Source organism: Colobus angolensis, unplaced genomic scaffold, assembly GCF_000951035.1.
Source record: "Colobus angolensis palliatus isolate OR3802 unplaced genomic scaffold, Cang.pa_1.0 Scaffold601, whole genome shotgun sequence".
NCBI classification, from domain to species: domain Eukaryota; kingdom Metazoa; phylum Chordata; class Mammalia; order Primates; family Cercopithecidae; genus Colobus; species Colobus angolensis.
In genome coordinates this window covers 322,044-337,060 of record NW_012119611.1, presented here as the reverse complement: position 1 = coordinate 337,060, position 15,017 = coordinate 322,044, and the positions used below count along the sequence as shown (strand labels likewise).

General features: G+C 40.9%; 1 protein-coding gene across 1 annotated transcript in view; it reads right to left on the bottom strand.

The window, feature by feature from the left end:
- F8 (coagulation factor VIII, procoagulant component) overlaps positions 1-15,017 on the bottom strand; it is a 200,315-nt gene that overhangs the window by 165,453 nt on the left and 19,845 nt on the right. The window contains exons 2-3 of the mRNA XM_011963208.1: positions 6,619-6,740; positions 4,100-4,222 (exon numbers count right to left, since the gene is read on the bottom strand). Of these exons, the coding sequence (XP_011818598.1) occupies positions 4,100-4,222; positions 6,619-6,740 (245 nt within the window). The remainder of the gene's footprint in view (positions 1-4,099; positions 4,223-6,618; positions 6,741-15,017) is intronic.

Genomic DNA, 15,017 nt, shown 5'->3' with positions numbered 1-15,017 from the left:
ACGGGAGCCAGGCCGCCGCGCTCCTGCCGGCTGGGCGTGCCTCAAATTTTCTTAATTGCTTCATAGGCATCCTTTGTAGCTAGTTGGTCCAAATCAGAATTCAACCTAAGACTGCACATTGCATCTGGTTGTTTAGGCCCATACTCTCTTTTGGTACGGAGCAGTCCCTTTTTTCCTGACACTCATTTAGTGAAAGAAAGTTGGCTTGCAGTCCTGTAGAATATCTCATGCTATTGAATATACCTAAGTTCCGATTAGATGCAAGTTAAGTAAGTTTTGTGGCTAAAATATATCAAAGATGATGCTGAGTCCTTCATATTGTGCCATATCAGGGGCAGATAATATCTGGCCATCCCATCCTTAGTGACACTAAATTTGACCCGTGGATTAGCCTGATACCTCCATTCTAAAGTTAACATTTCCAGTAGCAATCAAAAAGAAATCTCTGGGATATTATTTTGGCACCATACAAATGTCAAATTCCACATCAGCAATTCACCCAATGATTGTAACATCAGCTGGATGTGCTTGAAGCCAATCCTAGACAGGATATCATTTCATTTATGAGTATTTCAATATATATCTCTATTATATAAGGGTTCCTTTTAATGTGATCATTATTTTTTCAATGATCAATTACTTTGAACTTTGACAATGAGAACCCTTTCCTGCCAGCCCCATGGAGGGTTACAGACTGTATGTAAAATGTTTAATTTTGTAAAATACATTAAGCAAAGATGACAAAATGTTAACATTTGGCAAAGTGAGGTGATGGGCACATGTTTGTTTGTTATATTATTTTCTATATCTATCTTTGTTTGAAATATTTCATTAGGAAAAAAATACCCTTTGTCCTAAGGCTCAGGTTGTGGTGGGGACAGGGGCGGGAGCGCATGTTGGAGGTTCGATGAGAAGCTAAGAATGTGTGAAACATTATAGCTGTCTTGGGGAGAGGGAGAGTAAATGGATTAGGGGAAATGTAGCAGTAGAATGCTTCAATGCTGAAGGCCCACCTGAGCTGAGATATCATTCAGTGTGATTGCATGATTTTATTTCAGCTATGTCTATCCATTTGGTTGTTGGTAGAATAGGTGGAGAACAGATGTAACCAAGGTAAGTGAGCCAGCTCAGAAAGATTTGAGTCTCTTTCTCTCCAGGAATGGGTTGAACCTAGTTTTCCTTGGACAGAAGAACTTGGCCATATCTGAGATGAGCCACTGCATCAGGAGCAGTAACTTCAACATATGCTAACATTTCACTGGAAATGTACAGATGAGTGCTGTTCAATAGAAATATAATACAAACCACATATGTAATTTTAAATTTTCTGGTAGTCACATCAAGAAAAATAAAAAGAAATAGGTGAAATTATTTTAATAATGTATTTCATTTAACCTAGTGTATCCAAATATAAGCATTTCAACTCGTATTTATAAACAGTGAATGAGATATTTTTCGTCTTTTTTGTACTTAGCCTTGAAATCTGGTGTGTATTTTACAGTATGTCTCAAGTAGGACTCACCACATTTCAAGTGCCCGATAGCTTGTGGCTACCATTTGAAGTGTGCAGTATAGACTCTATGGCTGGTGTCCCCTCATTGGATAAGATGTGGCCATTTGGGGGTCCTGAAAGGTGTTACCTTTTCTGATGGGTTTAACTTGAGCTAGATTTTAAAATATTATTTCCCCATAATTATGATTTTAAAAGCTCTTATCTCTCTCCCTGATGTCAGCAGAAAAGAAAAAGATAAAATTGCATTGGCCACTCTTTCCTCCACCAATTTTTGGAAAATTTCACCAATGTTGAACCACGATTATATGTAACTCTTTAAGATATAGCCAAGTCCAGACCCTCCAGATTTGCCATGGCTTCCTGTCTCCGATTATACACCTACATGTTTAGGGTAGGGTCAGTAATACAGAAGGAGCAGATAAAGGTAGGTTGTCCTGCCTTTGCACCATGCCTGCAACTATGAAAAGGACAAGACCAACACCCCCTTAAGACTCCTATAAGATCCATGGCCCACAAGATATACATGAAGTGGTAGAATCTTGATTTTATTATATATTTGGGCTCCATCCACTAAGTATAGGATTACCTGGTAATAGTAGGTCCTTTTTCTCACAAATTTCAAAATGCTGGCGGAGGTACTCTCATTGGCCTAGTTTGGGTAAGGTGCCCATCTCTGGACCGATCAACTGTGGCCAAGGAGGTGGGATACCAGTGTCAACTGCTCAACCCTAGATCAATTGCTATAGTCAGGGAGGCATGGGCTTTAAGAAAATGGCAGGTTCTGTTTGAAGTACATTCAGAAAAGCAATTCTGAGGGGGTACACAGGTGAGAAATGTTTAATTTTAGGAAGAAAAAGTGACTGGTGCCCACTGCACCCTCATTCTTGCATTGAGTATCCACTATAGGGTAGGCAGTATGTTATATGCTAAGGACACAGCAATAAATAAGACGAATTTCCCTATCTTGAGATATTTATAATCTAGTAAATGTTAAGAAACACACATAATGTTCAGTTAGGACCTTAAAAGAGTTGAAAGAATTTGGTTCCAAGTCTTTGCTATTGTGAAGAGTGCCGCAATAAACATACGTGTGCATGTGTTTTTATAGCAGCATGATTTATAATCCTTTGGGTATATACCCAGTAATGGGATGGCTGGGTCAAACGGTATTTCTAGTTCTAGATCCTTGAGGAATCGCCACACTGTCTTCCACAATGCTTGAATTAGTTTACAGTCCCACCAACAGTGTAAAAGCGTTCCTATTTCTCCACATCCTCTCCAGCACCTGTTGTTTCCTGACTTTTTAATGATTGCCATTCTAACTGGTGTGAGATGGTATCTCATTGTGGTTTTGATTTGCATTTCTCTGATGACCAGTGATGATGAGCATTTTTTCATGTGTCTGTTGGCTGCATAAATGTCTTCTTTTGAGAAGTGTCTGTTCATTTCCTTTGCCCACTTTTTGCACTCTAGCTTGCCCACATCAATCTCCAGACCATGTTCATTTGTATCAAAGAGGTCTGTCTGACCCAGGTAAAGCAGAAATTTTGGAGATTTGGAAATTCAGGGAGATATTTTCATAGAGGTGGAAAATATAGTTGTCTGTCTCAAATCAAGATGCCCTACAAGCAAATTAACTTTAACTACCTCTCAAATAACTAACACTGCAACTCTACTGGGCTTCGTAAAACAGTATGTCCTTGGTGTGGAGACCACTAGGTCTCTCAGTTTGTTACATATGTATACGTGTGTCATGTTGGTGTGCTACACCCATTAACTTGTCATTTACATTAGTTATATCTCTTAATGCTATCCCTCCCCCCACCCCACCACAGTCCCCGGTGCGTCATGTTCCCCTTCCTGTGTTCAAGTGTTCTCATTGTTCAATTCCCGCCTATGAGTGAGAACATGCGGTGTTTGGTTTTCTGTTCTTGCGATAGTTTGCTGAGAATGATGGTTTTCAGCGCCTTCTACCAGAACCCTTTCTCAAGAGAATGCTTGTCATTGGACTGGGTGAGACTGATGCTGCCTCCTGCTTTCTAACTCAACATCAAGAAATACTGGGATAGAGGCTTCCTTCCCACTCCTGGATCACAATCTGTAAGAATGAGATAAGCCTTGAGCTCCCAGTGGCTATCTTTGCCATCATATTAGAAAAGCCTGCCTTGGAATGAAAACAAAAAGGACAGCCCAGCTGAGATGGTGGGAGAAAAATGGTCACAATGCTGAGAGCATCCCTTGAATCCTTGGATCCAGCCATACTTGACTGACTCCATGGAACTTTTCAGTTACATGAACCAAATTCAACATTATTTATATGAACGCTTCCACTGTAGCACAGTGGTTCCAAGTGTAAGTTCTGGAGTTAGATGGGGTTAGGTTTGAATACTGATTCCACCACTTACTAGCTGTACAACCTTCAACTCAATACATATTAGTCATTATTGTTGTTGTTATTATTTTTCAGTAAGTTTGTATTTAAGAGAATGGCTCCAACTCCAGGTGTGCCACCATTACAAAGCACACACATCTCAGTGTTCTTAGAATTCCTAGAATGACAGGACAATAGGAGGGTATTTAACTCACCCTCAGAAGCTTTCCAGTAGGATACACCAACAGCATGAAGACTGACAGGATGGGAAGCCATGTTCTTAAGCGTAATGACCACTGTGTCATAAACCTCAGCCTGGATGGTAGGACCCAGCAGACCTGTAAGAATGAGATGTCCAGGAAAGGTCACTTGGGGATAGTACTCCAGAAAGCCTGTTATCACAAAAGTTAAAGTCAAAGTCACAGTGGAGAAGCATGCCCCTGTAATTATTGATAAAAGGTAGTATTTGCTTGCCAACATCAGCCTAACCTTATGGTTGCTCTGAGGAAAGATTTCTGGCAATCATTCAATTCATTCATTCATTCATTCATTCAACTAGAGTTCCTAGTATATTCTAGGAACTGTCTTATGCACTGGAGGTGCAGTAGCAAACAGGACAGATCATGGAGATCATATTCTCAAGATATTAATCATATAAAAAAATGAAAAAGAAAAATTCAAGTTGTTATAAATATTATAAAAGATAGTGGTCTGCTAGAAAATTATGAGGCAGGAGGTAGAGGATACTTTCAGTGTAGTAGTCAGGAAGGGCATCTCTGAGGAGGTGACATTTGAGTAGAGATCTGACTAATGAAAAAGAAGTAAGATTTTCAAAGATTTAGTGGAAGAGCATTGAAAGCAGATAAAACAAATGCAAAAGTCCAGAGGCAGAAATAAGCTTGGTCTAGTTGAGTAAAATGTGGCTGAAGCACAGTGAATCAGCAGGGGAGTAACAGAAAATATGGTCAAAAAGGAAACATAACATGTAGGACCTTGCAGGCCACAGGAATTTGGGTGAATTTGGATTTTACAAGAAGTGAAATAAGAAGACTTGGAACTTGTTTTGGAGTGACAGTCAACAGGACTTGCTCATAAATATGATGCTGGAGATAGAAAAAAAGAGAGAGTAGTCAAAGAAAACTCCTATGATTTTGCCTTGTGCAACTGGGTTGTTAGTAAGGCCATGACAGAAAATCAAGAGGAAAATTAAGAGCTCCACTTTATGAATACACTAAATATAAAATGCCTATAAACAGTGTATTGAATGAACTGGATTTAGTGGGATAAAAACATAAAATAGCCTTATTTTCCTTAGACCACTGTTCTTAATTACATTATGTGAGATCTCCCTTTTCCTGCACTTTGGCTGATCCCAAATCTTTTCCAGTAACCTTCAGATATTAACCAACAGTATCACTTTTAGGTTCTAACAAGTCCAGTCCAGTCTAATACCAAATTTTTGATGTCTTCTGCAATTGCAAGTCCCCTTCCTTCTGCAGCTACGTTCTGACAGCCCCAGAAATTTGCAATATGTAAAGGTAATTTTTTTTGGCAGCTTCGCTGCTTTCCCACCTTCTGCCCCAACTCACCTTTCTGCCTCTGGACCCTCCACGGTAGGAGCAAGTGGAAAGGACGGCAGGACGGAGGGTGGGGGGAGGTAAAAAAAAAAAAAAAAGGCACAATAACAAACTCTTTCTTGGAAGGAGCAGTGATAATGTGGCATTAGTACTCCCTAGTTGTGACACATACCAAAATTCTGCCTTTCTTTCTTAGGGATCTTATGAGTTCTTTGGAGACTTCTCCCTGCCAACATGGAGACACCCCACTGTACCTGATCTTAGCATGGGATATACCTTCTCCTGCTGGTCACTTGTGTCTCTCCTCTCAGATTCTGCTTCTGGTAGTACAACCCACACAGGCTTTTTCTGTTGGGGTTATCTAAACTTGGCAGGAAGACCTCTCAGGCAGAGTCTTTGTAAGACAAGTCCCATTCAGTGACCTTCCTGGCCTTACACCTAACAGTGGTAGTGCAGTTAGCTCCCACTACAGCCCACTCCCCCTGCTATTCCATCAGAAGTCCTTTTGGCCTCTGACCTTGAAAATTTGTCCAGATAAAAACCAGGCAGTAGTCAGTGTCTCCCAAGTTCCATAGGTACCTTGTCCAGTCTTCTAAGTGGTTCTCCCGAGGTCTCCTTGATTATAACTTGACATGAGGGACAGGCTTCCCATCCCCCATGGGGTAAGCAACACATAAAACATCAAAGAGGCTCTCCAAAGAAATATTCAAATCTAAAGTTTTTCATAAGTTCCTAGCCTTTTTTTTAATACAAGGTTGGAGGTGAGTCAGGGGCTAAGGGTTGCAGAACCAATTTTGGACTATTACCTGAACAAGTTCTAAATCGACAGGCTGATACCTCTCTTTAGAATAAGGGGATACTTCCCACCTGTAATTCTCAGCAACAATTCTAGGACAGAAAATGTCCTATCATAACATGTCGTTACATATTTTATTTGACATCTAATTAGAGGTAAGCAGTTGGCATAGACCAAGCAGAGGAAGATGGCCCAGCAAAAAGACAGAAAATGCAGTCAGTGTATTTCCCTATAGGTAGCAGTTAGGGAAACATTCTGTTTGGCAGCTGCACTTTTTAACTGCAACCTCAAGATTGGGGAATCTGTGATAGAAAATAAGATACCCAATTTCATAATTAGCATTCAACATTGTTTTTATTACCCATCCAGGGTGGCCTTGGCTTAGCGATGTTGAAAAGGTGATCCGTGAATTCTACAAACACAGTCTTTTTGTACATGACTGAGGTGTTGAATGGAAAAGATCTTGGCACTCTAGGAGGAAATCTGTGAAGAAAGGAAAAAGTCGTTCATTTTGGTGGACGCTTCAAAAAGCAGCTGGAAGTAATGCTTCCATACTACTCTTTTCTACTTTTAACAAGGAGGTAAATTTGAAGTTGTATATAAATCCCTAACATCCATTAAACTGAAACACTGTTTTCACAAGTCAACTGACACATTAGGTGTCATGTGATAAGAATCATAAAATCAGTAACCATACACTGCATCAGCCAAAAATCCTTTGCCAAAGCAATAGCTACTGCATCCTTCAATTTCATCTCTAAAACAGGCTATAACTTTCATCTAAGTACCCTGTATTCAAATTTTGTCAGTATGTACCTAAAATTATACTTCCCTCCTTAGGGATACCAGGAATATCACAGAGAGAATTACCTTTCAGCAGACTATGTATATTGAAACCTACTAGTGCCAGGAGCTGTAATTCAGAATCAGTTCTACATTAATGCTCATTCTTGTCTCCACTCAGATACTCCCAATTACTCATTTATTCATGAACCAGCTACTGAATCAGAAATTATATAATTACTTATATAAATGTTCCCAAAATGTTATTATTTGCCTCCATTGTCAAAGCCGTTTTAAGTGAAAGCTGGTTCCCAACTTTTCCTCTCTCCCTGAGTGACAGTTTAGCATGTAGGGGGGCCTCCTCAGGCCAAATAATCAAAAGGACCAATGTGAATCTTGGTGAATAAGGGACACTGGCCCCAAGTGAATTGGTAGAAATTACAAAGTGGTTGAAGGTGACTATCTCCACTCACTAGTTTCATGTGCTGATGAGTTTTGCACACCATGGAGCAGTTCTGCAGCTTTCTCTATGCCATAAAGAGCCTCTCTTCCTGACTTTTATGCTTCTGGACATCTAACTTCTATCTCCCATCAGATTTTACCAATTGGTATCATTTCAACAAGCCAAAGGCACAACACACGGGCATTTGGGTAATTAAGGCTTAGTCGGAGAAAGCAAGGCTCCTGCCCTGGAAAAAAAGCTTTCATGTGTAGATCTAAAATTGAGCATTCGCCCTCCACAGATGTACATTGATTCACTTGTGAACCACATACTACATGCCACTGTGCCATAACAAAACACATCAGACATAAATATGGAAAAGGAGAGATTTTTAAAGACATACACTTAGATGTGAAGCAGTTGTTTTGAGTCTCGTGTCTTATTGACTCTCAGGGGCTTTTGAAAAGTGGTAGATGTGAAAGATGGAGAACAGCACAAATAAATGCTCGGTATGGCGGACTACTGAAGAAAGAACCCCAAATATCATCCAGCGAGACACTCCCTCCATTGTCATAAATGACGGCAATAATGATAAAGTGAGGGAAAGGAGAGGGAGTTTCTGATTGTAAGTATTCACATGCTTGGAATAAAAGCCATACCATGCCTCAGATCATCAGGATGTGAAATGAGTAAGAAGGGGTCTGGGCATTTATCACTTGTTTATTTCTTTCTCAATCTTGTGGTGAAATAACAAAAGTCTCATTGTTCCTTTCAGGAGCAGCCACACTGGAGAATCATTCATTCTTGTAAGAAAGTTTGCTTTTCCTTTAGTCAGAATGCTGAGATAGAGAAGGAAAATAGAATCTAAAAATGGTGGAAATGGCTAAATTGGTAAATCAGTGACCCATGGGGATTTCAGTTTTAATAATCGTGGTAAAATACACATAAAATTTACTATCTTAATCTTTTTTTTTTTTTTTTTTGACAGGGTCTCACTCTGTCGCTCAGGCTGGAGTGCAGTGGCGAGATCCGCCTCCCAGGTTCAAGCGATCCTCCCGCCTCAGCCGCCAGAGTAGCTGGGACTACAGGCGTGCGCCACCATGCCTAGCTAATTTTTTTGTAGAGACAGGGTTTCACCATGTTGCCCAGGCTGGTGTCAAACTCCTGGGCTCAAGCAATTCACCCTCCTTGGCCTCCCAAAGTGCTGGGATTATAGGCGTGAGGCACCACACCCAGCCTAACCATGTTTAAATGTACAGTTCAGTAGTATTAAATATTCTGGCCAGGTGTGGTGGCACACACCTGTAATCCCAGTACTTTGGGAGGCCAGGGCAGAAGGATCACTTGAGCCCAGGAGTTCAACACCAGCCTGGGCAACATAGCAATACCTGGCCTCTACAAATAATAATAATTAGCCAGGCGTGGTGGTGTGCACCTGTGGTCTTAGCTACTTTGGCGCCTGTGGTGGGAGGATCGCTTGAGCTCAGATGGTTGAGGCTGCAGTGAGCTATGATCGCAAAACTGCACTCCAGCCTGGGCAACAGAGTGAGATCCCATCTCAAAAAAGAAAACGTGTAATATTCTCCCATCCACCTCCGGAATTAATTTTATGTTGCAAACTGAAACTGTATAAACATTAAATAAAAACTCTCACCTCCCCCAGTCTCTGCCATCTACCATTCTACTTTCTGTATGATTGTGACTACTCTAAGTACCCAGTATAAGTGGAATCATACAGCATTTGTCTTTTTGTGGCTTATTTCACTTAGCATAATATACTCAAGGTTCATCTATGTCGTAGCATGTGTCAGAATTTCCTTCTTTCGTAATGCTTTGTGTGTATATACCACATTTAGATTATCCATTCATCTGTCAATAGACACTTGCAGTACTTCAACATTTAGCTATTGTGAATAATGCTGCTTATGAACATGGATATGATGGTTAATTTTATCTGTCAACTTGACTGGGCTAAGACATGCTCAGATACATGGTAAAACAGTATTTCTAGGTATGTCTGTGATGATGTTTCCAGAAGAGAGTAGCATTTGAATTTGTAAAGAAGATCACTCTCACCAATGTGGGTGGGCATTATCCATTCCCCTGAGGGCCTGAATAGAACAAAAAGACAGAGGAAGGGCAAATTCACTTTCCCTGTTTGAACTGGGACATCTATCTTCTGCCCTTGGACATAAGCATTCTTGGTTCTGCCTTCTGACTCGAACCCTGTATTTTTACCATACACACACACACACCCACACACCCACACATCCACACACACACTCTTGGATCTGTTTCATTGAAGAACCCTAATAAAATTGATGTATAAATATCTCTTTAAGACCCCATTTCAGTTCTTTTGCATATATAGCCAGAAGTCGAGTTGCTGGATCATATGGTAATTCTGTTTAATTTTTTGAGAAACTGCCCTATTGTTTTCCACAGCAGCTGTACCATTTTTACATTCCCAACAGTACACAAGGGTTCCAATTTCTCCACATCCTCACCAACACTCATTATTTTCTGTTTTAGTTTTGATAGTAGCCATCCTAATGGGTGTGAGGCGGTATCTCTTTGTAGTTTTGATTTATATTTCTCTAATGATTGGTGATGTTGAGCATCTTTTCATGTACTTATTGGCCATTTGTATATCTTCTTTGGAGGAATGCTTACTCAAGTCCTTTGCCCATTTTTAAATCAGGTTGTCTGCTTTCTCGTTGTTGAGTTTTAGGAGTTCTCCATATATTCTGGATAGTACTCTCTTATATGATTTGCAAAGATTTTCTCCCATTCTATGGGTTGTCTTTTAACTCTGCTGATGGTGTCTTTTGATGAACAAATTTAAAATTTTTTCATGAAGTCCAATTTGTGTTTTTCTTTCATTGCCTATGCCTTTGGTGTCATATCCAAACAGTCATTGCCAAATCCAATGTCACAAAGTTTTGCCCTATGTCTTCTCCTGAGAGTTTTATAATTTTAGGTCTTACATTTAGGTAATGGATCCATTTTGAGTTAATTTTTATATGGTGTTAGATAAGGGTTCAACTTCATTCTTTTTCATGTAGATAACCAGTTTTCCCAGCACTGTTTGTTGAAGACTATTGTTTTCCTATTGAATGGTCTTGGCACCCTTGTAGAAGATCATTTGGCCATATACAAAAGGGCTTATTTCTGGACTCCTTATTCTATTCTATTGGTCTATATGTCTATCTTTATGCCAGTACCACACCATTTTGATTACTGTAGCTTTGTAGTAAGTTTTGAAATCAAGAAATATGAATCCTTTAACTTTGTTCTTTTTAGAGTTATTTTGGCTATTCAGTGTCCCTTGAGTTTTTTTTTTTTTTTTGAGACAGAGTCTTGCTCTGTCGCCCAGGTTGGAGTGCAATGGCGTGATCTCGGCTCACTGCAAGCTCCACCTCCTGGGTTCACGCCATTCTCCTGCCTCAGCCTCCTTCCACCACCATGCCCAGCTAATTTTTTGTGTTTTTAGTAGAGACAGGGTTTCACCGTGTTAGCCAGGATGGTTTCGATCTCCTGACCTCGTGATCCACCCACCTTGGCCTCCTAAAGTGCTAGGATTACAGGCGTGAACCACTATGCCTGGCCCCTTGAGATTCTATATGAATTTTTGCATGAGTTTTTCTATTTCTGCAAGAAATGTCACAGGAATTTTGATAGTGATTGCATTAAATCTATAAATTGACATCTTAACAATATTGACACCTTAACAATATTGTCTTCCAATCCATTAACATAGGATGTCTTTCAATTCATTTATGTTTCCTTTAATTTCCTTCAGGAATATTTTGTTGTTTTCCTTGCACAAGTGTTTCACTTCCTTGGTTAGGTTAATTCCTAAGTATTTTATTCTTTTATATGCTATTGTAGGTGGAATTATTTCCTTAATTTCCTTTAAAGTGTTCATTTTTGGTGCATATAAATGCAACTGATGTTTTAAATTTTTATTTACTTTTTTTAGGATAGAGGGTCATGGTCTGCCACTGGAGTGCAGTGGCACAATCATAGCTTTACTGCAGCCTTGAACTCTTGAGCTCAAGTGATCCTCCCACCTTAGCCTCCCAAGTAACTGGGACTACAGGCTTGCACCACCACTTCTGGTTAATCTTTTTTTTAAAATTTTTGAGACAGGGTCTTGCTATGTTGCCCAGGCTGATCTCCAACTCTTGGCCTCAAACAAACTTCCTGCCTTGACCTCCCAAAGTGCAGGATTACAGGTGTGAGCCACCATGCCCAGCCACAATTTATTTTTTTGTGTTGACTTTGTATCCTGCTACTCTGTTGAATTGATTGACTAGTTCTAACAGTGGTATGTGTGTGTGTGTGTGTGTGTGTGTGTGTGTGTGTGTTTGTGCCTGTGTGTGTGATTGTTAGGGTTTTCTACAAAAAAATTACATCATCTATGAACAGAGATAATTTTGCTTCTTCCTTTCCAGTTTGGATGTATTTTATTTCTTTTTCTTCCCTAATTGCTCTGACTAGGACTTCCAGCACTACGTTGAGTAGAAGTGGTGAAAGGGGTCATCCTTGTCTTATTCCTGATCTTAGAGGAAAAGCTTTCAGGTTTTCACCATTGAGTATGATGTTCGCTGTGGGTTTTTCACATATGGTTCGTACTATGTTGATATAGTTTCTTTTTATTCCTAGTTTGTTGAGTGTTATCATCATGAAAGGGTATTGAATTTTGTCAAAAGATTTTTCTGCATCAATTGAGATAATCACATTTTGTCCCTCATTCTGTTAATGTGGTGTATCACATTGACTGATTTTTGTATATTAAAACATCCTTGCATTCCAGGAGTAAATCCCATGTAGTCATGCTGCATAATCCTTTTAATATGCTCCTGGACTTGGTTTGCTAGTATTTTGTTGAGGATTTTTGCATGATAAGAGATACTGGCCTGTAGTTTTTGTTTGTTTGTTTTGTTTTTGTTTTTGTTTTCTCATAATGTCTCTGTCTGGCTTTGGGATCAGGGTAGTGCTGACCTCATAGAATGAGTTGAGAGATGTTCCCTCTTATATATTTTGGAAAAGTTTGAGAAAGATTGGTGTGAGTAATTTTTAATTTTGAAAAGGCAACATACTTAAAAAGTAGACAATCAGACTTCTGGTTTCCAGTCTGGCATGTAAGGAGCTTAGAAGGTGCTACTCCGTCTTAACAAGTAAAAAGCTGAATAAACTGAAAAATCAACAACTCTTCTTCAGATAAGCCAGAGAAGTGAGGTCACAGGTCAATCTGCTGCCGTCACACATTGGAAAGACAGGTGAATACAGAGAATCACAACTTACTGAAGCCAAAACCTAAGCACAGAAACTTCCATGGGAACCAGCATCAGGGTAGGAAAACCTGAACTGTAATTGACAAATTGCTGCAAGCTCAGTGTGGACAAGTCTGAGAGTTTAAAACTCCACTGGGGAGGGGGGGCGGGCGTGGTGGCTCAAGCCTGTAATCCCAGCACTTTGGGAGGCAGCTCAATCACTTGAGGTCAGGAGTTCGAGACCAGCCTGGCCAACATGGTGATACCCTGTCTCCACCAAAAGTACAAAAATTAGTCGGGAGTGGTGGCATGTGTCTATAATCTCAGCTATTTGGGAGGTTGAGGCAGGAGAATCGCTTGAGCCTGGGAGGCAGAGGTTGTAGTGAGCTGAGATCACACAACTGCACTCCAGCCTGGGTGACAGAGCGAGAATCCATTTAAAAAAAAAAGAAAGAAAGAAAGAAAAGGTTCCAAGATGGCCAAATAGGAACAGCTCCCGGCTACAGTTCCCAGTGTGAGCAACACAGAAGACAGGTGATTTCTGCATTTCCAACTGAGGTACCAGGTTCATCTCACTGGGGTGTGTTGGACAGTGGGTGCAGGACAGTGGTTGCAGTCCAACGAGCGAGAGCCGAAGCAGGGCAAGGCATAGCCTCACCCAGCAACCGCAAGGGGGAAGGGAATTCCCTTTCCTAGCCAAGGGAAACCGTGACACACAGCACCTGGAAAATTGGGTCACTCCCACTCTAATACTGCGCTTTTCCAAGGGTCTTAGCAAATGGCACACCAGGAGATTATATCCTGCGCCTGGCTTGGAGGGTCCCATGCCCATGGAGCCTCCCTCATTGCTAGCACAGCAGTCTGAGATCTAACGGCAAGGCGGCAGGGAGGCTGGGGGAGGGGTGCCCGCCATTGCTGAGGCTTAAGTAGGTAAACAAAGCGGCCTGGAAGCTCGATCTGGGTGGAGCCCACCACAGCTCAAGGAGGCCTGCTTGCCTCTGTAGACTCCATCTCTGGGGACAGGACATAGCCAAACAAAAGGCAGCAGAAACCTCTGCAGATGTAAATGTCCTTGTCTGACAGCTTTGAAGAGAGTAGTGGTTCTCCCAGCACGGAGTTTGAGATCTGAGAACGGACAGACTGCCTGCTCAAGTGGGTCCCTGACCCCTGAGTAGCCTAACTGGGAGAGACCCCCAACTAGGGGCAGACGGATACAACACACCTCAAATGGCTGGATACCCCTCTGAGATGAAGCTTCCAGAGGAATGATCAGGCAGCAACAATTGCTGTTCAGCAATATTCACTCTTCTGCAGCCTCCACTGATACCCAGGCAAACAGGGTCTGGAGTGGACCTCAAGCAAACTCCAACAGACCTGCAGCTGAGGGTCCTGACTATTAGAAGGAAACCTAACAAACAGAAAGGACATCCACACCAAAACCCCATCTGTATGTCACCATCATCAAAGACCAAAGGCAGATAAAACCACAAAGATAGGGAAAAAGCAGTGCAGAAAAGCTCAAAATTCTAAAAATCAGAGTACCTCTGTCCCTCCAAAGGAATGCCGCTCCTCGCCAGCAACAGAACAAAGCTGGATGGAGAATGACTTTGACCAGTTGAGAGAAGAAGGCTTCAGACAATCAAACTTCTCTGAGCTAAAGGAGGAAGTTCAAACCCATCGCAAAGAAGCTAAAAACCTTGAAAAAAGATTAGATAAATGGCTAACTAGAATAACCAATGTAGAGAAGTCCTTAAATGACCTGATAGAGCTGAAAACCATAGCATGAGAACTACGTGACAAATGCACAAGCTTCAGTAACCGATGCTAGGAAGAAACTGCATCAACTAACAAGCAAAATAACCAGCTAACATCATAATGATGGGATCAAATTCACACATAACAATATTAAACTTAAAAGTAAATGGGCTAAATGCTCCAATTAAAAGACACAGACTGGCAAATTGGATAAAGAATCAAGACCCATCAGTGTGCTGTATTGAGGAGACCCATCTCACATGCAGAGACACACATAGGCTCAAGGGATGGATGAAGATCTACCAAGCAAATGGAAAACAAAAAAAGGCAGGGGTTGCAATCCTAGTCTCTGATAAAACAGACTTTAAACCAACAAAGATCAAAAGAGACAAAGAAGGCCATTACATAAGGGTAAAGGGATCAATTCAACAACAAGAGCTAACTATCCTAAATATATATGCACCCAATACAGGAGCACCCAGATTCATAAAGCAAGTCCTT